The following is a 22840-nucleotide window of genomic DNA, read 5'->3' on the forward strand; positions in this document are numbered from 1 at the left end:
GATGGTTGCTGGTGGTAGGTAACGATTGATGGCGTTTGTTTGAATAGGTTCGAGAATCCAGTCACAGTCCTGTAGTAACCCTGATGAGATGATCGGTCGAAGCTCTGTGGTGGTATCCGTTGGATGAATGATAAACAGAAGTTTTATGATATTTCTGTTGATGATATGATGATTAGAAGATTTGTTGCTATATCATTAATAAAATGACAAGTACAAAAGCATATGTGGTGATTTGCGGAGATGGAAACGAAATAATGAAGTATCGACAGATGAGTCCAAAGAACCACTAGCCGTCGAGTACGTCTTGAAAGCGACAAGTGTTTGTGCCAAGTGCGGAAGTTTTGAGACTCGATTGTGATGAATATTAGATGAGATCTCGATGTGCCAGAAACTTATCATATATATTTAGAACCGAGGGTGAAATAAAGCCGTGTCAGAAACACCGTAGCGGAGTCCAGAGTAGGCAGAGTGTGGTAGGGGTTTCTAGAGATCAGTTGCCATGTCTATTCAAGAATGGTCACAGAGATTCGAGGTGGAGGATTTAGAAAACCGAAACGAGATACGAGTTGAAACCTGACCTTTGTTCTGGAAGATTGAAGCGGTGGGTACTGCCAAAGTAGGCATCTTGAGTGAATTTTGCAGGCCAAGCCTAGAATACCATTACAGTTAGGCACCTACCTACCAAGAAGAATAGATACATACAGTGAATTTCATAAGCTGATTCTGAAGTAGAAGGATCAATCGTGAAAACATGGTACATTCAGATTCCCAAACAGCGCTGTGCACATACGGTCCCCTAAATGAAGCGAGAGACTTTGACGATGATCCAAACACGGTAACGAGAACTCGCGTAATTCATTAAAAGCTAAAGATGTTCAGGGACAGCAGACACGTAAGATCATACATAGCGTCTCTACTCTATCCTTACACTCGCGTTGATATTTCTAGCCCTGGGAACGTCCCTGACAGGAGCCAAAGACAGTGTCATAGGCATAGCAACTCCTGCGATCACAATCTCAAGCCAAGCAATCGAAGAACTTGGACGAGACAGACCAACTGTAGTCTATATCTATCTAACCACATTCCAAACTCCACTCTCCCAACCAACTACACAAAGTACAAAACACACAATCAGCATCAAAATCAAATTTCTAAAACATGAAGAGCATTAATCCTTCACCACCCTCACTTAATATACGAACAATCCATCCAGCCCACCAAACCCAAACCCACAAACAAACTTATCCCAACATCCTCCCCAACCCAAGTAAGTTCCAAACCAACCATAACAATCACATCAAAAAACACACACAATGTGGCACCACACCAAAAAATCTATACAGCCTTCCCATCCCGTCAATCATAAATATCGCAATCACATCTTGTTTAGTATTATTCCTAATTAGATGTGTATTGCAAAACGGGTATCTTGTGAGCGGATTGCTGGTCTTATAGATATTCTGCGGCCTAAATTCAAAAAAAATGTTTACAGGCAAGCAATTCCATGATCATTTATTAACTCAAGCTTCAATTTATGTAAAGATTTTAAACATGAGAAGCATAAATCAGGGATATACAAAATACATGATCAAAACACCCGATGACAAACGAAAATTAATGCGACTTAACGTAACCTGATATGCTAGCACAATCTTTTGAAAAGAGCATCATTTCAGAATCTATTCGAAAGATATCCTGGCTCTGAGCTTACCATTTGGGGTTATGGATAGAGGCTCAAAAGCAATGAACCCAGAATCATCAGGAATGAATTTTGCTATAAACAATTCAACATTTTTCAAAGGTAATTGCACAACAGGTAGGATCATGAGTTAGAAGCAGACATCGAAAACGAGCTTTTACCGTGAGCGTCGGGAAACGAATTCACATGATGAGGGGTAATCCCCAACTTATTGGGTATCAATGTTATTAATCTATGACTACCAATGATGTGAAACAATTATACTCTGAATAAATCACTCTCATCTCCAACCCTGTCTATCGATACTGTGTTATGAGTGAATACCAGTAGATACAAATATTGACATAATCTGCCATCAAAAGTAATGCTACCTTGATCATCCACCGCTACCTCCTATTGAGACCTTTCGTTTGCACTTTCGTACGAACGGCCACGCCTTGCTCCCTAGCGTATAATCCCTACACGGAATCAGCTCGCATGGCGAATGGATATTAGAGTTGAAATTCTTACGATTGTCGGTGCGGCTTGAGTGGCAATGCCGGTAATATTACCTCCTTGGTTCTGCGATTATTCAAGGCTGGAAGAGCAGGAATTTGTGGTGGCTTTCCATCAGCAATACTTGAAGGAGAAGACTTGGAAGGAGTCAGAGGGGGCCATTCATTTGAGTCTGTAGGGTCAACGGAGACTGTAGACTGTCCCTTCTCTTGATTGACCTCAGGCAAGCTTCGCTTCTTTTTGTTCTTCAAATCCGTCTTTGATTGTTCTTGTTGCCCCGAAGATTCAGCACCACCATCTTTAGAGATTTTGCCTTGTTGTTTAATTGCCTTGGGCTCGGTATTGCGGGCAGGTCCAGTATTGGTGGTTGAAGAAACTTTGTTATTGTCTGAAAGATTCGACTGAGATTGTTTCTTGAAATCCTTGGAGGAACCGTGAGTCTTTGACTTCTTATGGTTGGACTTTGCAAGAGGTGCATTGGGTGAAATCGAAGCCGTAGTGACACTTGGAGTCGAGATGACTTCAGATTTGACTTCATTGTCCAAGGATTTTCCAGTTGTTTGTTCGCTGTCTTTTGGAATTGCGGTTACATCTCGAGTCGCTTGTTGGAGAATAAAGTCTTTCGAGGTGTCGTTAGATATAGATTCAGTCGAAGAGAAACTTGGTTTCCGGGTGGAGTCTCCACTGAACAGTGTGTCTTCTCCGCCAAATGATGGATTTGTGATTGTCGATTCAGTTGGCGAAAGTATGGCAGGAATTACGCCAATATTGTTTTCCTTATCAATCTCGGCCTTGCTGTTGGATTTGAACTGCTTCTTATTTTTCTTGGACTTCTTCGGCTTTCCTTGAGACATTGAATCCGAATCCATTGCAGCTACTGTTCCGCCCAATGGTTCTGGCAAGGAGCTGTCGACAGGGCCCGGTGACTCGAGAATCTCAACAGGTACTTGTTCAATATTTCCTGTTTTCATTGCAGCCACTGTGTCCACTTTGATCTCGGTGGCCAACGATTGACCTGTTGTAGAGCTTGTCGACTCCTCGATTGGCGAAGCTTTTGGTGAGGCCAACGAATTTTGATCGTTCAATTGAATTCGAGACGTCGATCTCACGGGAGTCTTAATCGGGGTTGTATTGCCTGACCTATCTGTACGTTAGTGCAACGCTTCAACCTAGTTTGAACTTTCAATCGAACACAAAGACTCACGTATCTTGGTCAACTGTCTTCTTCTGTCGACGACCCGGACTGTTGGTTGAATTCTTTCCACTAGGCCTAGATTTTGAAAAACTTATTGAATGTCAGCGATTTGTGAAATGACAACATCCGCTGTAAAATCTATTCACTTACTTTTTTTTGATTGGCGAATTCTCTTTTTTGTTGACTGGGCGGTTGGGCAAATTTGCCATGTTGTGATCAGCTCCAGGTCTTGTGCCGCAACGATGACGATCGGCCTGTACTCCACTATATGATCGATTTGGGGCCGTACCGGTAGTATTTGTTCTACTGTTCAACACTGCACGGGGGGTCTGTTGTTGTAAATATGCTCCTACTCCTCTGTCATGCTGAATAACTTCCGTGAAAGCCGCACTTAGTCCATGTCCTGGAAATTGTTGAAGTGGTGCTTGTGTCAAAGAATAGGGAGGGATAGACTGAGGATCTTGTGTATATGGAAAGGGGTCAGAGTCATTTCCTGGAGTCATACGATTGCCACTCTGGTAACGAAATTGGTTTTGGCCACTCTGGGATTTCGAGGGTCGATGTTGGGATATTGAGTTTTTCTTTGGCCAAGCTCGATTTTCGGCCGCAGGATTAAATACATAGCGGTTTTCATTATCTCCATGGTAGCTGTGGTAGCTGGAGTTACTGCCCGATCGCTCTCTTGAATTTTCAAGTGGATATCCTGCTGTTAGGATACGCCCATTTGGCATCTTGTAGCCATCAAATCTCTCAATTGCCATGGCTAAGACATCGCCATCGAATCTATCATAAAAATTAGCTTTATTGCATTACTTATGTCAGTGTTTAATCTTACGTTATAAAAGTTGGACCATTGTTATTGGGCCTGAGTAAAAATTTAATTGACAGCACTTTTCCGACTTCGGACATTAGATTTTTCAACTCATGACTGTAAAACATTGCCAAATCTGCACCCGTCATGTAAAGAGTCCGGCCAGAGGAGTATCTCGACGCAGAACTGTCATAAGTATACAAACAGAAGTCATCCGTTTTATAGAGCTTTGGAGCTCCTTCAATTCCACCCACGTCGGCAAGTGGTTGACTCATTTTAGAATTCTCAAAATTCTTAACATTTCGGGCATCGTTAGGGAGTTCCATACGAGATCCAACCGAATCCTTACCCATGCGATGGCTGAAATTATTAATAAAAGGGACGGGAGCAAGATCGTTGCGGAAGTAAATAGGCTCGAGCTGAAGAGCTCGAGGAGGGCTTCCTCGCGTGCTATTGAACATGTTTTGTTGCTGATTGTTCTGCGATGGATACATAAGCTTGTGTGGCTGAGGTCCATGAGGCCCGAACCACTGAAGCCCTCTTATTTGATGAGTCTCAATCGAATTCCTACGATGCCTAGATTTGTTGTGAAGCCCATTCTCGTTTTGGTAGCTCTCGGAACGAGTTGGGGAAGCATTCAGACTAGTCGTAGCATTAATCTTTTTGCCCATACCGTGCTGATTCTTCGTGTAGCGATCGTAATTGAGTGGTTGTTGCTGGGGATAAGCCCATGTCATTCCCGCGGTGGCTTCACCTCGATTCGCAGATTTCAATTGTTTCTGAGCTACTGGATTCAACGGCATACTAGCAGTCCTATTGCCGTGGAAGCTAGACTTAGATTGGAGTTGCATGGGATTGCAACCATGCAATGCAAGATTGATTCCTGCTGCTTTTCCTGTCATGGGAGCAATTGCAGATCGATTGACTTGGTTTCCAGCCTGGATATGACGAGTCCCATTGCCTGAGACAGCTCTGCTACTCGAAGCGATGGGAGCTTGAGGGTGCAATGGCTGATTTGCATCATGAGAAGGGACTGAATTAGTAGTTGTCATAGCTTGTAACAGGCGCAAACGACAATTCTCCAAAGCTGCTTCGACCGTTGACTTTAGCTCTGGAGCGACTTCCTCAGGCTCATCCTGGCAGAAATACTGGTACATGCTACCCGCAGCAGAGTTTAAGACTAAATCTCTATGATTTGTGACCCATGCTTCGGTATATTCGTTGATTTCGTCGTTCACCTCCTTCTGTATTTTTGGTTTGCGTCGCTCATTTTCCTCGCCAATAAAGAACATGACATAATAGAGGAAGCCAGGGCTCTCCAATTGTATATCGGCTGCATCCCAAAGAAAGTAAAGGTCATCCCAATTGGTAGGCTTTCTAACATAGCAAACAATGTCTGGATACAAGTCAAACAAGCTGGTAGCTTTAGCCTTAGCATCAGCCACTACGTCACAGTGCGCAATGCAGGGGATTGCCGTAGGAGCAGATTCTCGTTTTGGAAAGCGGCCACGATCAGTGGAGATCCATGCAGGCATATCAGGGAGATTTCGAACGTCCCATCTCTCAGGATTGCTTTCCATGGGGTGAGGAGCTTGAGGAGGTCGAGAATTCTCCGTCATGTGTATCGGGACGTAATATGGTGGACGACTCATTGTTCCGCAATATTGTAGTAAATGCGGAGGTGTCAATTGTTGATATTATTTCGAAGACTGGAGATAGGGCACTGTAGATGTGGGTTAGATATCTTCGTGAAGCCGTGTAGTGAGGTGGTGTATTATTGTTTGAATGTTCCAATTGGGTTCTGAAATTCAAAATCGGGGATATCTGCCAGCGATGCCGGCGAGAGCTCTTCCTAGGAAGTTACTAGAATTGTTGTAGAATTATTATTAAATTCCTGATGCGTCTTGTTTGTGTTAATTGCTATTGCCAGCAATAGCAACGCAACTTGTATGAAGCTTGAAGCTCAATGCGACAATAATGACTCGTTTGACGCTACAAGAGAATGCAACGAGAGGCAATTGATTGTGACAGTGCAGAGATTTTATTCGGAAAGAAACGATGGAATAGAAAGTGTTAATGTGAGAGTTATTAAAAGTGTAGGTATGAAAGAGGAGCTTCCAAAAGAGTTGATAGAAGAGAAGGTGACAAGACTTGAAGAGAAAGTTTGAGTCTTTTTTTTAAGAAGAGAAAATCAAATTTGGAGAAGTCAAGTAGAAAGTCCTTACCGTACTAATTTACCTTCTAATAACGCTAAGAATGACAAGTACTGCCTAGTACTGCTAGTAAAACTTCATGACGAGTGCCCAGGTGATTTAAGTGAATGAAAGAGGTAATGTTATTGGAGCTTGCATTTTATAATTCATTGTCTTGCTGTCATTAGCATATTTTGAGGCCAGTTTTGTTGTATCGTACCTACCTAGTTATCTACTTAGTGTCTATTGAAACAGGATTAGAAGGAGCCGGATCGCACATCATGAAAACTCCAGCAATGAGTTCCGTCCTTTCGTCCTTTCATCCTTTGATTTCTGCAAACTTTCATCCTCCCTATACTGGCCTTGAACACGAGAAATGAAAGCCCCATTCGAAGAATACTTCACTTGAAACTGTACGTGGTGAACTGCATTGAATAATGAACCAGTACTGGGGGAACATACGTCTTGAATACCTAGGAATACAACTGCTATCCCGAATTTTAATATTTAATAATCCCTTCATATCATTGTGTGCTATTATAGATCAGTAGATCTCTCCGAGGCTTTTTCTGTCTATTCCAAAACCATCCATTCACTCCCATATGTCATAATACCCAGCGATGCGGGATAACTTCAGTAGTTGATGAGATTAAACAAATTGATATTGTGAACTTGGTATTGTAAACTTTTGAGATGATATACAGCGCAAACAATGCAAAGGCTAATTTTTGGAAAGAGCATTGAGCATGGTCAATATCTCAGATTTACTATCTCCGACAACAGCTTTCCCATTGCTCCAATCCACAGTCTGTTAAAACATTATTAAAATAATCATTCCATAAGATACATTTCACGGCAAGGGACATACTAGAGGTCTCTGGAAGCTATCTTCATTGGCTTTGATCTTCCTTACGGCGTCTGCTTCATCCTTTGCACCTGTAACAATACTGCCAACTTTTGATACACCAACATATTCCAGAATGCTCTTGAGTTGATCTGGGGTAGGTGCAGATTCGGTGACTTCTAATTCGAACTCTTGTCTCTTTGGGTTGGTCTGGGCAGAGTGGTCGCTAGCTTGATCCTCCGTCGCAGGTTCAGTAGCATTGGCAGATGCTTGCTTCAAAAGAGTATGAACTCTTACTGAAGCTGGAGAGCTTGCCTTGTGAAAGAGAGTAATGACATCGAGGGTTTTGTGCTATGGATCAACGATGTCAGTAAACGCCTAATAATAAACTATCAAGAATTGAGGCCCCTAAAAGCTTTTGTTGTACTTACGAATCGAAACATCTTGACTGATATGTATTATTATGTTGATTGGTATTATTGTTAACGGTTTTAGATGCTGTTGTTTAACGTCGACGAAATCTTGAAGCTTTGAAAGTTAAGATGACGTTGACCGTTTTGACCTTGTGCGGCTTTCCCCTCCGTACCATGCGATATCAAAAATAAATCCTTGGTGAATCCTTGATCCCTGTCATTTCTACACAGTAAATTTTGTGTTCTGTACCATAGCAACGAGGACTTTTTGATTTGTCGCGTACAAGACGTGAGACTTTAAAATCCTAAAGAATTCGAGAACACCACAAATTTATCTCCTCACGCATTCCAGACAGTACCAGTCTTTTTCTGAGACACGTCACATTCTTCTCCCTTGCTTTAGTAATTACATAATGCCGCCATTAATATTACACAATGTTCCAGAGGAGGAGTGTTATGTAGGTGAAGATGGTATTAAAAGACCTTATGCTATGCTATTCCCTGGGTAAGCTTTTCCACGTCTATGTGATGGAAGGTCATCAATCTGATTCGAGTAGAATTGATGGAAATCCCGCCGCGGCAAGAGTTAGAAGGACTGTTCCAGAGACAGGGTCCTTTGGTAAATCGACAAGACGATCTCGATCAAGAACTGGCACACCAGCTTTGAAAAAGGAGGATCCGACCTTGGCAGCTGCAGATGCAATATTCGCTGCCACTTTCGCAAGGAGAGCTGCGGCGACATCAGACTCGGGACCATCTCAGCGCAAATCTTCGATACCATCTTCATTATCGCAAACCAATATTCGAGATAACAATGCTTTAGCAGCTATTGATGGCAATGCGGGCCAATCTTCGAGATTTGTACACAAGGAGCCTACAGAGGTTATACTACGAGGTTTCACGCCAGAACATCAATGGGCAGCTATTGCAGAATATGAAAGAATTGCTGGCCACATATGTGAGGATTATCCTCGCGATGCACCCCTAGATCAACGAAGATACAAAACCGACCTCCGAGATCCTGTTGTTCTGCGAAGACGTCCGATGACTATAGAAGAAAAAGCAAAAGCTTTGAAATATGCTGGCGGGAAGCACTGGATTAAAATCACGTTCGAATCCGCGGAAGCAGCAGATGCAGCCATAGAAGCCTCACCTCAAGCAGTACTTGGTTATTTTGTTCACGCTGAACTCTATCGCGGTGCGCCACCAGCGAAAGACGAACTAGGAGTCTCTACAGTAACATCAGAAAGATCGTCTCGTCTTAATTCCAATAGACACCGTTTCGATCCTGGACCATTCCTCCCAGGTGCCGAACGTCCACTTCAACAATCCGGACTCCCTCGTTCCTGGACCACTCCTGAAATGTCACAAATTAGTCGAAACGTACACTTTGAAGACCGCGCTCAATCTCCTGAAGGCTCCCAAGCTACCAGTCATACGATCGATACTACTACATTAACGACATCTACAATCCCAGGTGGTAACCTTGCCCTTCAACAACGGCCATCTTCTGCAGGTTCTGCCACTCCCGAAGCACCTTCTCTATACTGTCGCAAAATTCCAACAGCTCAACGACTGCAACTTCTCCCTGCCGATCAGGCCCTACTCCCTCAAAAATCGTACACACAGCAAGTTTTGTCCAACATCCCGTTATTAAATTGGTTCAGTGCGGATATCATAGGGGATACAGTACCAAGGACAGAGACAGGCGAATTCGATTGGGCAAAAGCGAGTTTTTATTGGAGGATGGTTTACTGGTTCGATACATACCTAGGGATTTTTGGAGTTGTGGGAGGGGAGAAAGATGATTAGAGTTGATTATATGGAGAGCTTTTACTGGAGGGACGGACTGTCGAGAGTGGCATCTGGAGGATGAAGCATATTAGGTTATTTTGGAGAAGCTTTGAGACTATACCCGAGATTGCGCGAAAAATTACAGACGAAGAGCGTAGATGGCACAGAAATGTAATAAATGACCGGCCAACCAATTAGGTATGGATGATGGGGTGACTGAGGGAATGGAGTTTTGGCGCGAGACTTTTCCCAGCGAATATAGCATGAAAGTTTATTTTGTCATTCTGTCAATCATCAAATATGAAACTACTACTCACAGCTCTTCCTTTCTACTTTATTCTTGTTAAACTTGTCAGCATACCTCCAAATCGTCTCATACACAATTTTTATATAACTCCTTGCCAGATCCCAAACCGAAACCGAAGACCCCGATACCCATATCCCCGTATACGCATGCTAGAAAGAGAAAGAAAAATAACAAAATTGGTCTAGAGGGGTATTAGTACGCTTGAGGCTATAATCCACGTGCTAAACATTTAAACATAAAATCTATCGTTCCATTCTCGCTCTCTTCTGTCTTCATCGTGTTCAGACTCGGTTTCTGGTGATGAAATTCGCTCGTCTCCGCGGATGGTACCCTCAGAGTGCATACTACTAGTCTCGTGTGCCATATCAGCTCGATTGTCTGTTGATGGCACTCCGTTGGTCTCTGTCTGCATCCCTGTCTCTGTTTCTGCAAATATTTCCGGCGAGGAGATTGGTGACGGGACTTGCGAATCTAGGATAGTCTCGTCTTTAAAGATTTCTGGTGTGACAGAGCCGAAAGCCTCGAATCTTGATCTCTCGCTATATTCTTCTCTGGGAGATGGAAGTTGGCTGGGAATTTGACTAGGCGGAGGTAACTCAAGTGGATCTAGGCTTCTTTCGACGGCCTCTGGACTAAAGGGCCTTACGCCTCGGGAGCGGTTCAGAATCCTGGTGTCTCGCTCGGAGAATATTGATCCGCTATCTATATCACGATCTGCGACTGCAGCTAGTGACTGGTAATGATTGTTGTCAACAAGGAGACTATCGCTACGCTTGTGGTTCACCTTTTTATGGGGCGCATCGGTAGCGGGCTGCGTGGCATCTACAAGGATTGATTTTTGTGGCAGAATGCTGAAAATCTTAGATGGGCTACCATTCGAGTCTGTGTTCGTAGAAGGGGGTTCCGAGGAGAAGAGATCTTGACCGTGTTCGAGTAGATCTTCGAGACCACCTCCTGTCCAACCTTTTCGTGCAAGGGCTTCAAATATTTCCACCTCTGCGCGGACGAGAGAGGAACTAGCTTCGACTACCTTGGTGCTCACATCTTGACAATCTCTCAATAAAGCTCTTGAATGTTCACCGTGTAGTGTTGTAAGACCATCAAGCCTTGTAGTTAACTCCACTAGATGTCCTCGGAACCCTCGCACGTCTCGCTTCCTCTGCTTGTGTAGTTTTAGCCCTTCCTTTTCCATTTTTTGTATCTCTTTGCTCCTGTTCTTCACTTCCTTTCGATATGAGACCTCCTCTTCCTCGATTTGCCTACCCCAATTGTCTAGTTCATGCAGCAAAGGCACCTCAAATGATCGGTATACACATTCTGAAAGTATTTGCTGATGGTTCGCTATCAACTGGTGTACCCCACTAGCAGACATCAGGTTATCCCCCGTACAATTCCCTTTTGCAGTGAAACTGTTGCTGAGACTGCCGCCAGGGGTAGCCAAGGCTTCCGATCTTGCTTCTTTTAATCGTGCACATGCTTCTAAAGCACTACCAAAAGCGGATGCAGACGAGCTTAGCTCTGCGAGTGCTAGTCGATAGCTTTTGGCGGTGCTGATGAGTTCGGAATAGGCGATTTGGGAAAGTTCTAGGTCGGCTTTTGTAAGGACGGCGTGGGGTGGGTGAGGAGCTGGTGGAGGTGGAAGCGCAAGGGAAAATGTGGATGCGAGGGGAAGTGTGGAAGCATATGAATAAGTTGGAGATCCGGGGAGGGGACGTTGCGAGGGGGATCGTGGTCGAGATGTCGGTGGTGCCATGATTATATCCGCTTTGTTTACAAGTTCGAAGTGAAGCTTGAAGGGAATAGTTGGAGGCTCAGGCACATCCAAGTATCATGAGAGGTCTACAGAATATCGGAGCCGCACAATAGAACTTTTCAACAATTCAAAATATTCTTAACATAATGTTTTAAAAGTTATGCGCGTGTTGACAACCAATAAAACAAGATAGTTTTTGATAAAGATACCTACCGAGTATTAATATTCAAGATAAGAGACATACAAGGATTTGCACAGCAGTGGGAGCAGGGGTTCATGAGAGGATGAAAATCTTGAATTTGAGGAAAGCTTTTGCGCAATTGTTTCTAAAGCTTCGAAACTTTCGTAAAATTACCTATTCTAGATCATGTAATTATATTGTAAGTTTTTATCAAAATTCAATAATGTTCGAATTAATGGTGAATTTTCTCATTCAATTTAAGAAGAGTTTCACGAATCCGTGCACCACTATTGACTTAATAAATTTAGCGCGATAAGGCGGGGAGAGTAGAGCTCGGAGACTTTCTTTAATTGCTAAATACAAACAATCTAAACTAACCTCCCCTCTAACTTTTTTTTATTTGCAGATCTAAAAACAACATAGAAGCACATCTTTGTGTATATCTTGATACTTCTGAATACTTTCCTTCCATACAAGATCTGCAACGGTCACAATTCATAAAATGCCTCCACCATCAGCTCTCACTATCCCCGCAGTCACGAAGCACACTGCAACTGTCATCATGGCTCATGGTCTTGGTGATAGTGGTGCCGGATGGGTCTCGCTCGCAGAGAACTGGCGTCGTCGCCAAAAGTTCCAAGAAGTCAAATTCATATTTCCAAATGCGCCTGCCATTCCTATCTCAGTCGTATGATAAGCCGACCATCTTCGAAGAAATATGCAAGCTAATAAATCATTCAGAACTTTGGCATGACCATGCCAGGTTGGTATGATATCGTAAGACGCACTAATTCCGTTCGTCCTTGCGTTTATATTTCACCTTTGTTTTGCAGAAGGATTTCGCTGACCATTTTTGATGTAGACAACCTTTAGTGACCTCCAGGCCGAGCAAGATGAGACTGGAATTCGACGTTCCCAAGCTTACTTCCACTCGCTCATCAAATCCGAAATAGAAGATAGCAAGATTCCATCCAATCGCATTGTGCTTGGCGGTTTCTCCCAAGGAGGCGCAATGTCTATTTTCTCCGGCATTACATGTCCAACACAACTCGGGGGTATCTTTGGTATGAGCTGTTATCTGTTATTACAAAACAAGCTTCGAGAGATTTTGGGTGCAGATGGTAGCTCCAACAAGCAGACCAAGATCTGGATGGGTCATGGAGATTCTGATCCTCTTGTCAAACCGGAATGGGGTATCAAGACGGCAGAGGTGCTACGTGATGAAGGCTTTGATGTTCAATTGAAAATGTATCCGTAAGTGCATCTCTTAAGGTTTGTTCTTTCATAAGGTTTTATGCTAACTCCAACAAAGAGGTCTCGAGCATTCAGCCGATGTTACGGAGATTGAGGATCTTGAACAGTACCTCACCAGTAGAATTCTACCAATTGGGGATAAAGAGAGTCTATGACTAGAAGAAGGCGATCTCAAAAGTCCTTACAATCTAGCGGTGCTAGTGTGCTTCTTCCTGGTAACATTCATGGCTTGGCGCTGGTTGCAGAGAAGGGGAAATGATGGGAGGGAAGATACCAGGAGAGAATGATTTCAATTAAGATTTTCCAATTCGGAACTTGAATAGATCACCAAAACAGCCGCGGGACGGTATTTAATAGCTAGAGTGTTTTGAAATTTGCTTGGCGTGTCAAATGCAATATCTCTCTTTCCTCGAATCTTCAAGCGACGACTCTGCTTCAAGGCCTTTCTGTTCAATGTGTATGGTGATTACAGTATACTTTGGCTGTTATTGTGTCGTTTTTATTTCTATTCAAGCTCAACTGCTAGGACAAAGGATTCTGTTTTTGGAAAGCCGACTTTTCTTTGATGTTGAAGACCCTTGGCACATTGATGCTTCGAAAACTATTTCCTGACCTTCGAGTTCGATGAATGATATTGTCCCTTGAATGTATTGACTAGACACTAAAACATAATGGCACAACCTGGAACACTTGCATTTGATACAGCTGCAGTGATATACATCAAAGCCCTCCGAAGGAAGAACATAACTATTCGCTGCAATAAATGGAGAGCTGACCCTGGTCTTAATCATGATAATCACGATTTTCAGGGGCACATTGCAACCGGCGGATTCGGTGTTGTTTTAAAGGTCACTAATTCAGAAACGAAAAAGCCCTATGCCTTGAAGCTCCAGTGGAACCTCGACAAATTCGAATTGGAGCTTCCAGAGGGTGCTTTTGTACCACCTCTCACGCCCAGCAGCGAAGCTACCAAGAGCTCTTCTCAATCGGTCGAAAGACTCAGTCTCCGTGCTAAGCGGGATTCCGAAACGAGAATGTATCTCCGTTTCATCAGAGGTGGACATCCGCACATATGCAATCTCGAAGCATTCGTTCAATACGTACCTGAATACGGGTATGATAAACCGGTCTTGGGACTCTATTTCGAGTACTGCGATGCGGGCAGCTTAACGAGCTTGGCGAAAGCATTTCGCACTCATCGTGTTAAACCACCTGAGTTATTGATCTGGCAGATCTTTTATGAATTGGTTAGCGCGGTTGCGTTTCTGCATAATGAACATCCGGATTATAATATGAAGAGTGAACACAAGGGACGCGATGTGATTTTTCAGAATGATATGCAATCCGGGAATGTTTTTCTGCAATGGGGATCCGATCGCGAAAACGGATATCCGCACGTGAAGATTGGGGATTTTGGGGTCGCGTTTACGGAGCCTCCGGGGGGTCATGTTCCCAATCTCGAGGAATATGATGAGCCGGATCCCGAAGATGACGAGTGGGAACCGCATGATAGGAAAAAGAAGGGCGAGGTTTGGTGGTTGACTGCCGTGGTGTATGAGTTAGCGCGTACTGGCGTGATTCTTGGGACTTTGGATAAGGACAGGGGGAAATTGCTGGATGTGCATCCGATTGAGAGTTATTTGAGTCAGGATCTGGATGAAATGCTTAGAGGAACTCTAACAGCTGGAGTCGACGAAAGACCTTTCTCTGGAGAACTTTATCTCAAGCTTAAAGGGGCTTATGAAGATCGGGTAGGCTTGATGTATAGGAAATTACCCGATTGGGCGGGAGAAGAGGTTTTGCAGCATACGTTTGATGAAAACCGGATGAGAAATCTGGATGAAGGCGCACTCGAGGTTGAAATGGTGGAGAAGGAAACTGCAGATGCCATCAAGAAAATTGAAGACGATATGATGGAAGCATGGATAGAGGCCCACGATACTGATGAGCTAGAGAAGCTTGATGAGGAGGGAGTTGTGGAAGAGATGACGATTCAGTTCCATGAGCAAGCGGTGCGAGAAGTAGAAGAGAGGCGGTTCAAAGCTTTGGCTGAAGTTGGGGCTTGAGCTTGAGCTGAAGCCGAGGAAAATTAATTTCGATGATTGTACTTTGAGAATATCTTAGAACAATTGACAAAGCGATGGAGTTCATACAATTTTTCAGGCGACATCTGCCTCTCATCCGGATGTTTCAATCGTAATTCATTGATTTCACGACCAAAGGAGATTGACAAACCGGCTTCTTGAAGGCCTCGATTAGGACCCTGTTTGACGGGCTTTCGGGATTGAAAAAAGATTGATTTGGTTCATGCGATGAACTGTTTCGAGGAGGGATGATTCTCACTTGGTCTTCAAGACTCAAAATCGGCTTATTAACTAAAATACAATTGCAGATTGAGAATCTATCATACACGAACTACACTTCATAGTACTGGATGCCTCACACGCAGGTAGTACCCTAAAAGGGGCAATAGCTATGGTCATATTGGGCCCCTTGGCGCATTTGTGCTTGACAGATCGCCCCTCCCGCCGCCGTCTTTTTATTAATCACGAAAACGTACCTCAGAATACTATACTCTGGAAAACCGTAACCCATCCAATTCCTCAAGTTAAAATAAGCAGTCATAAGGGAAAAAATTATCAATTAATTAATACTCGTATATACAAAGATTCTTGCGCCTGGATATCTCCCACTATGTCTAGTGATCTTACATTCCCGTACTCTATTCATGATCGAGCTTTCGATTATATACCTGGGAGTGTGCTCGGTCAATCACTTGAGCCAAAACCTCGTTTGTTGCTGTACCTAGGTACCTATACCAAGTCGTCTAAGCCGAGCAAGATTTGTGATTCCTGATTGTGTTCGATATTCATGAGAATTCCGGAAATTATATAGTAGCTGAAAACAATTGCTGAATGTTCATCCTAAAGTCAAGCCTAACGAAGAGAAAACCCTTGAGATTAAAGTGGTTATTCAAGGTGATCAGGCGTATAAAAAGTAGCTGGCCAAAACTAAAAGACACACGGTACTAATCGAAGGGTTATGAAAACTTCGGTCGGAGGCTGATTTGGAAGATGCCATGCTACTACCGATGCTCATAGTTGTGCTGGTGGTTTGGGTACTAGTGGAGCTTGCGCTGGGACTTCTGACAGTACTTGTACCTGTACTAGCTGCAACCGCCGTCTGAAGGGCCAAAGTGACGTTGGTGGAAATTGGAGAATCTATCCACCCATTTTTCTGTACTTGCTGAATTCCAGCGAACCATGCTTTCGCCATTTGCTGATATCCATAATCTGTTGGATGAAGTCCATCTACTAAGTCATTCACAGTGACATAGTCCATCATGTTGACTGTGAAAACCTTTTGACCAGCGGAAACTTTGGATGCAACGATATCGGGTATCTTGGAATTGAAAGCGACCATTGCGTCATCTACGGTGGTATTCGAAGCGGGGGTAAGCTGAGCAACTATGAGAGTAACATTTGGAACTGCAGAAGTGATCTCATCGATGAGTCCACTGAGTCGCTCTGGAGCCGTGGTGACATTGTCGAAATTGTTCATGTCGTTCGTACCAGCCATAAGCAAAACCAGGTTAGGATCCTCGGGAAGAGACAACTTCGCATATTCGGCAATTTGGGAGATAACGGCTCCTGGATGACCCTCATTGAAATTGTCACTCATGTTGCCTGCTCGAACCGAGCCCACATATTGAACGGTGTTTCCAGCAGACGTGAGTAGATTACGAAGGCCAAGGCGAAAGCCATTCCCATCACTAGATAAGAAGCCGTAAGTTATCGAGTTACCGAGAGGTTGCTTCGATAGTCAGCATGTGTAGTGATTAGATACAAAGAAACCAAAGACTCGAGTGGAAATTGTCTGCACTATGACCATGATCTTAAACAGGGGGCTTACAATTCTGAGGCTATTCCTAGATCTCGTGACATTAGATATCGTGTCATTGGATCTCGTGCTATTGTACCCGCGAGTGTTTATATTGGGAAATATCAATGCTATAGAAGCGTTAGTCAGAGATAAATGAAACTGGGCGTCGATGCAGATAAACATACCATCAGTGCATGACAGTAAAATGCTAATGCATATATTAGCATAAAGAAGGAAATACATCTGTACCGCAAATGTAGCAAAACGGGATAGGGAAACGAGAAAACCATCGTCACTTTCGACGGGGTACCACTGTCTTTATGTCTGGCAACGACAGACGCTTGGGGGTCATTTTTTCAACGAGGGGTGTTCCACATCATCTATACGTATTGCGCAGCATAGATGCAGTCAAACATTCAAACAGGCATGGATTGATCAGACGGCCAATTGAAGGTCTAAACACTAGAGCAAATGTGAAGCTATTGTAACCTTCTCGGATAAAGGTGTCCCATCTCGTGAGGATGATTCTACCTCTCGTGAATACCGCTGTGACCAAAATAAATCTATAGTCATAAAGTACAAGCCCATGCTTGAAGTGATTGCAGACATCTAAAGCGCGTAAAAGAGGCTATGGTTTGACGTAAGCATCAAACGTCGTCTCATTAGAAACACCGAGCACCGTGCGGATTTTTTCTGTAGAAGTTTCCACAGATTTCGTAGACAAATTTCAACGGTCGGGCGTTTCCGAATAAACACGAAGCCTGCATCCATGGAAGAGCAATGGTGTTGTTTGATCGGTGAAGAGCTTGGATCAGGCTAATTGTTGATACTACCAAGACCAGAGGTGGTGTGGCCAGAGAGCGTGGTGCGAATGAAGCCGGGGCATTTTTACATATCACGTGGGTTACCCGGACATTGTGCTTGGAGAATGAAATTCAATGCTGTAAAGCTTGGGAAAATTCAGAATATAACTAACATAAAAATACCACACAATCTATTGAAACTTTCTATCTACTCTATTTGATAAGCTCTCTGAAAGAAAATTTGTTTCAAACTCAGTTGAACTAAATGCCCCCCTCCCCCGCATGCATCGTCGTCCATTGTCCTTCATCTATCGTGATTCGAAACCCTTCACCCGCCCTCGGACCTTTTCGAAACACATCAAGATGGTTCTTCTGAATTGAATTGCGTATGAACTTTCTTTCTGGTTCGCATCCATGTGAATAAGATGAGAGATCCCTCATAACCACCGAGTCGAGGCATACGCGTAGCATAGAATGCCTATTCCAGAGGTAGGCTGGGATACGATAACTTTCGATGTCTGGAAGTACGCTCCATTGAGACGAACAATTGTATTTTTCGGACATGACGTGCGTTGGTACTCATCGGAAGGTATACTGCAGAATTGATCCGAAATATAGTATTTGTAGAGATGCGGAGAAGAATCCAATATCTGAGGTCCCAGTGTTCTCGTTCTTCACAGTCGTCCGATGGTTCAAGATTCCAGTACGGATAGAGGTTTGCCATAATAAGCGAAACAAGACAAAATCTCATCAAAATATCCACGTCACCCCCTTCATCTCTGAAGCAAAGCATACGACTTGCAATCACACTCAGTTGTCTTGGCAGGATTACACCGATCCATCACCTCCCTTGCCAACTGATTCAAAAACCCCTGAACGGTATCCAAGAACTCTTCTCTCTGTACCAGAAACGAGCCCGAGACACTTCGATTGGAACTTGAAATGTCTTTATCCGATACTCTCCTGACGACGAATTGATTTAGGCGACGAAGGTTCCTTCGTAATGGATACAGATTCTTCTCCAACATTTTTCGAAGATCAGTAGAATTCCCCCTATTCGATTGAAAACATTGTAAGCTAAAGGAGAGACCAATTTGTAATCGACGCAAGTGTCCGTTTGCGCAGCTAGTCTCCACACAAGACTTCAAGATGTTGGCAATCTTTGTGTGAGAGTAGCTATTGATTTGAATCGTGAGATCCAGGGTGTGTACGTATTGAAAAGCTGGGGGCGGTTTTATGAATGTGTAGCCCAAGAATCGAATACCATAGTTGCTGATTGATGTCCGATAAGGTAGGAAACAATAAAGTTCGTTCAAGACTTCTCGATAGATCATTTGGTTTGTGTGGAGGATCGGCGGTGAGTAGAGTTTGTGCTCTTCGCAGCGAGATTTCGGGTGGTTTGGATCCCAAGCCGATGTCCAGTCGAAGTCTGCCGAAGGGTCAATTGAAGGAATTAGGATTCGGTAGATCATCAGCCTAATCTCGAATGGGCATTTGAGGATGGGAGGGATCCCGCTTCGGGTAGAGGTGATTGAATCCGCAGACATATTGATATCTCTTTTGTGTTTCTTGGAAACGACTTCGTCGAAATTGTAGAAACGTGAGTGGGATTGATTCTCAAATATCAGAACTGGGTCGTACACTGTCATTATCATGGTTATGCATGTATGACGACTGACTCGATCCGCTGCTCCACCGAAAATTTGGTGATTACCGGTGAGTCTCCGTGGTGGAATGATGAGTGGCCATATTGTTAGTAAGGTGGAGAGATGTTTCCCGCCCAGTCGTAAAACGGGAGGGATCTACCACCCCCGTTACATTGAACAACTCAACTTACTGGATTTGACTTGCTTTGCATGTCAAATCAAAACCTATCCACTCCATTTCATGATAACGATCTTCAGTACTACACGTGATTAGCATGTGAAGAGAATGATCTTTTCAATCATCGTTGATACGAGATCCTATTCGTCCAGTCTTCTCATGTCCGTGATTAGATTGGGCATCTGTAACAGATCTTCAATCAATTGAACAAGAAGAATCGAATGACTTGCCAAAATACCTGAGGGTTGAACTCCTTCATATCAGCACGTTTCATCTTGTGTTTCTTCCCAAATTTCTCATCTGTCGTCTCGCTGTCATCAATTTCGAAAACTCCCTCGCATCCTAACTCCACTATTCACGAATTCAATTCGACAATAACGTCCCGACATCAATTCTCCTCGAAATGTCCCCCGACTTCCCCAACCTCCTCTCCCCCGCCTTCCTAACGTTCTCCACCTGTCCTCTCAACCCCACCGCTGATCCCTCCTCCACTGTATCTCCTAATGAGACTTCACCCGGGGGCTCCCGAAGAACATATCTTTTAGCAACCATTTCCCAGAATATGACACTCTCCACCACACCAACTTTGATTTGTACAGATTCTGCTAGCGCGTCGTTCGCGCTAACAATTATTCTTGAGGCGCCATTGACGCCTGCGCAATTGGAGGGAAGTGGAAGTGGGAGCATTAGTGGAGATGGAAATGATTTTGATATCAAGAAATTGAAGAAAGGACACACAGTTGTGGTGCCGAATCCGAGGAGGCATGGGGTCAGAGAAGGAAAACAAGGATATATCAGGTGTTTGTGGGCTGATCTTACTGTGAGTTAATTTTGCGTTCTTCAGACCTGATTCAAGGCTGATGAAGAATCGCAGATCATACCATCCTCTTTGGATAAACTGTTAGGAATGAGTGAGAGGTTTATTAAAGCTCGTGAAAATTCTGAAGAAGACAGCCGAGGGGGTCTAGTGACATGTCAATCATGTGAGAGGAAAGATGGTGAGGAGCAGCTTTCGAGATGTAAAGGTTGCAGCGAAGTTTGGTATTGTGGGAAGGTATGTTTTACTATCTGGGAAGGACACCCTTTGAGTGTGGTTGGTGGGCTGACTATGAATACAGGAATGTCAAACTAGGGGATGGAATGAACATGGTCATAAGAGTGAGTGCAAGGTTCTGAAAATGGTGCGCGGCATGAATTTGAACAATTAGATGATACAGCGGAAGAGGGTTTTAGTGCTCAGTAATCAAGGAAAGCTGTGGTAATTGTAAAGGTCATTGTATTCTATCTATCAGGCCATAATTCAACGGCAAAAGACAATGTAAAATAATAGAGCCGTACAAAAGAAAAAAGACAAAGAGCACGAGGAAATACAATAAGAAAAACACTTCAAATTTCCCTGTCCTTCTCCCTCCTTCCTTAGTCAGAAATCCCTCCTCTGTTTTTGTGCATTGTTTTATTGAAAAAGTTACGCAAGTTCAAATGTAATAAAATAGACATGATATGAGACATCAAAGAGAGACTCAAGTGAGCAACAAATCGGACAACAGGACAAAAACGAAAATCAAAATCAATTTTTTCCAGACAGCCGTCGATATGCGAGTGGTGTTGATGAGAAGAATATCGAGCCAATTCCCTCGTCATCACATTCAGACACTGATCCCATGCTTTTGCAACATATGCTTCTTCTGGTCCTTCTCTCGAAGCCAGCCTTTGGAACCGACCCGATCACATCCCGGGTGAGTGCACTGAAATGGTGAGGGGTGATCCTTCTTGATATGATCTTGAAGAAGCTTCTTCGTGTCGAAACCGTTCAGTCCTACTCGATCGCAGGACATTTTATCGCAGATAAATGCAGAGGAGTTGTGCTCGACCAGCATGTGCTGGGTGAGATCGTCGAGAGATCTAAGATTTTGACTCTTCGGCATACCATAGTCCTGACAATTGGCATGTTTGCAGAGAAATGGAGACCCATATATGTTGCCAGTATAGTTGGTCTCAATCTTGTGATAATTTCTGATGTGCTGTCTGAGGTGGTCCTTCCTCTTGAACCCGTCATTGCCTCGATATCTAAACGTGTTAATCAACAAGTCTAACCATCTTGTAACTAAAATATACGAGAGTACTTACGTAGAACAATGGGGGCATGGATGACAGGGAACATCATTCTTGTGACATGCTTGGTGCCGAATCAAATCACTAATTCTCCCGGCTGTCGACTCGCAATCAGGATATCGACAAATATAGGCAGAATGTCCGCTTCCACCGGCATGATCGTCAAGCTGTGTCACACAGCCAGAAAGTTCTCCACACTGGTGGCATGCGAGTTTTATGGGTCCGTGGAATATTTCCAGATGATCTTTACCTTGGTTAAATCCACTCAATGCAACATAGCAGCTTGGGAAAGGGCATCGAAGAGCTTTATGATTGGTATCTTCGCAATGAATCTGGAGATCTTTCAATGTACGAAAGTTCAACCCACAGCCTTGTACACAGGATAGTGGCGGATGATCGCAGGCCTTGCTTTTAGTACAAAAGATTCCCTGGCTTTTTGTATAAAGTGTAAGTTCCAATGTGTCAAGTTCTGATGAGCAAGTAGCGCAGGTTGTATTGGGGTATGTGAACCCGGCTCCGTAACCACATTGGCTATTATTTGTGAGCAAAGCCAAACTATTTGCCAAGAAGGAATTTGTACATACAGTATACAGTGCGTCAAGCGAGCATTTTCTTCTGACACGTCAAGTGCTAGGACGAAATCGGAAGCACTCGACACAGCCCTTTTTCTATGAGTTAGCATTTTTTTTAAGCCACTCACTCTGTGCCCATGTCAACTGGATTCGCGGCATCCCAATCAACGAATTCTTGCCAGGATTCGGCAGTGATATCTTCGGGTGATAGGTCGTAGCTGCCGTTCATCTTGTATGCAAGGCGTCGAAAAGGGCGGATGATATCGAAGTTTTGAAAGAGCGGCGATGGAAAATTTAAAGCGGGATTAAAATTTCAAGAGAAAACGAGGTAAATTTTGGCGTAGAATGATGTTGAGGATGCTCCATAAACATATATTGGTGAGAGATCTTTGTTACGCTGCTTTAAAGCATCAGGTCTGCAAAAAAGGGCGCTGTCGAGTTTGGTAGGTGATTGCAAGGGTATGATGCAGCTTATAGATTCTGTGAGGCGAACGAAGGAATCAGCTTACCCTAGGCCCTGACCATTCATCCATGATTGCGACTTTCCTGCATTCAAACATCGAAAATCAACAAAGAAATGAACATCAAACCATTAACATGACAATCCAAGGTGATAATAGCCTAAGAAAGAAAGGGGCACCGAACCCACGAATTTAATTTATGTACAAGAATCCATAATTGCATAAACACATACATTATATATATTTTT

At 43.6% G+C, this 22840-nt stretch overlaps 11 protein-coding genes across 11 annotated transcripts; 5 read left to right on the forward strand and 6 right to left on the reverse strand.

Annotated features, from left to right (window-relative positions):
- Positions 1-871: 871 nt before the first annotated feature.
- On the forward strand, positions 872-1172 carry EAE97_001509 (uncharacterized protein; the record flags this gene model as incomplete). The annotated part of the gene is given in 2 exon segments (XM_038872020.1): positions 872-892; positions 909-1172. The coding sequence occupies 2 exon segments, from the start codon at positions 872-874 to the stop codon at positions 1170-1172; spliced, it is 285 nt and encodes a 94-aa protein (XP_038736578.1).
- Positions 1173-2011: 839 nt separating this feature from the next.
- EAE97_001510 (uncharacterized protein) lies at positions 2012-5852 on the reverse strand (the record flags this gene model as incomplete). The annotated part of the gene is made up of 5 exons (XM_038872021.1): positions 2012-2157; positions 2210-3334; positions 3399-3479; positions 3540-4172; positions 4225-5852. 5 exons carry the CDS (start codon positions 5850-5852, stop codon positions 2076-2078), a joined length of 3549 nt encoding a protein of 1182 aa, XP_038736579.1. The 3' UTR covers positions 2012-2075.
- A 1261-nt stretch (positions 5853-7113) lies between these two features.
- On the reverse strand, positions 7114-7679 carry EAE97_001511 (uncharacterized protein; the record flags this gene model as incomplete). Its single annotated transcript, XM_038872022.1, has 3 exons — positions 7114-7200; positions 7261-7587; positions 7668-7679. The coding sequence occupies 3 exons, from the start codon at positions 7677-7679 to the stop codon at positions 7114-7116; spliced, it is 426 nt and encodes a 141-aa protein (XP_038736580.1).
- Positions 7680-8062: 383 nt separating this feature from the next.
- On the forward strand, positions 8063-9461 carry EAE97_001512 (uncharacterized protein; the record flags this gene model as incomplete). Its single annotated transcript, XM_038872023.1, has 2 exons — positions 8063-8154; positions 8207-9461. 2 exons carry the CDS (start codon positions 8063-8065, stop codon positions 9459-9461), a joined length of 1347 nt encoding a protein of 448 aa, XP_038736581.1.
- A 518-nt stretch (positions 9462-9979) lies between these two features.
- On the reverse strand, positions 9980-11503 carry EAE97_001513 (uncharacterized protein; the record flags this gene model as incomplete). Its single annotated transcript, XM_038872024.1, has 1 exon — positions 9980-11503. One exon carries the CDS (start codon positions 11501-11503, stop codon positions 9980-9982), a length of 1524 nt encoding a protein of 507 aa, XP_038736582.1.
- Positions 11504-12186: 683 nt separating this feature from the next.
- Positions 12187-13093, forward strand: EAE97_001514 (uncharacterized protein; the record flags this gene model as incomplete). Its single annotated transcript, XM_038872025.1, has 4 exons — positions 12187-12372; positions 12426-12479; positions 12547-12938; positions 12997-13093. The coding sequence occupies 4 exons, from the start codon at positions 12187-12189 to the stop codon at positions 13091-13093; spliced, it is 729 nt and encodes a 242-aa protein (XP_038736583.1).
- A 516-nt stretch (positions 13094-13609) lies between these two features.
- Positions 13610-15004, forward strand: EAE97_001515 (uncharacterized protein; the record flags this gene model as incomplete). The annotated part of the gene is made up of 1 exon (XM_038872026.1): positions 13610-15004. One exon carries the CDS (start codon positions 13610-13612, stop codon positions 15002-15004), a length of 1395 nt encoding a protein of 464 aa, XP_038736584.1.
- A 560-nt stretch (positions 15005-15564) lies between these two features.
- On the reverse strand, positions 15565-17720 carry EAE97_001516 (uncharacterized protein). The gene is made up of 3 exons (XM_038872027.1): positions 17006-17720; positions 16851-16948; positions 15565-16751 (listed from the first exon to the last, which is right to left on the reverse strand). The coding sequence occupies exons 1-3, from the start codon at positions 17061-17063 to the stop codon at positions 15921-15923; spliced, it is 987 nt and encodes a 328-aa protein (XP_038736585.1). The 5' UTR covers positions 17064-17720; the 3' UTR covers positions 15565-15920.
- A 676-nt stretch (positions 17721-18396) lies between these two features.
- Positions 18397-19170, reverse strand: EAE97_001517 (uncharacterized protein; the record flags this gene model as incomplete). The annotated part of the gene is made up of 1 exon (XM_038872028.1): positions 18397-19170. The coding sequence occupies one exon, from the start codon at positions 19168-19170 to the stop codon at positions 18397-18399; it is 774 nt and encodes a 257-aa protein (XP_038736586.1).
- Positions 19171-19850: 680 nt separating this feature from the next.
- EAE97_001518 (uncharacterized protein) lies at positions 19851-20655 on the forward strand (the record flags this gene model as incomplete). The annotated part of the gene is made up of 3 exons (XM_038872029.1): positions 19851-20267; positions 20322-20501; positions 20566-20655. 3 exons carry the CDS (start codon positions 19851-19853, stop codon positions 20653-20655), a joined length of 687 nt encoding a protein of 228 aa, XP_038736587.1.
- Positions 20656-20705: 50 nt separating this feature from the next.
- On the reverse strand, positions 20706-22719 carry EAE97_001519 (uncharacterized protein). Its single transcript, XM_038872030.1, has 3 exons — positions 22144-22719; positions 21575-22090; positions 20706-21514 (listed from the first exon to the last, which is right to left on the reverse strand). The coding sequence occupies exons 1-3, from the start codon at positions 22239-22241 to the stop codon at positions 21094-21096; spliced, it is 1035 nt and encodes a 344-aa protein (XP_038736588.1). The 5' UTR covers positions 22242-22719; the 3' UTR covers positions 20706-21093.
- Between the last annotated feature and the right edge of the window lie 121 nt (positions 22720-22840).

This window comes from Botrytis byssoidea (genome assembly GCF_014898295.1).
Source record: "Botrytis byssoidea strain MUCL 94 chromosome Unknown BBYS_003, whole genome shotgun sequence".
In the NCBI taxonomy this organism is placed as follows: domain Eukaryota; kingdom Fungi; phylum Ascomycota; class Leotiomycetes; order Helotiales; family Sclerotiniaceae; genus Botrytis; species Botrytis byssoidea.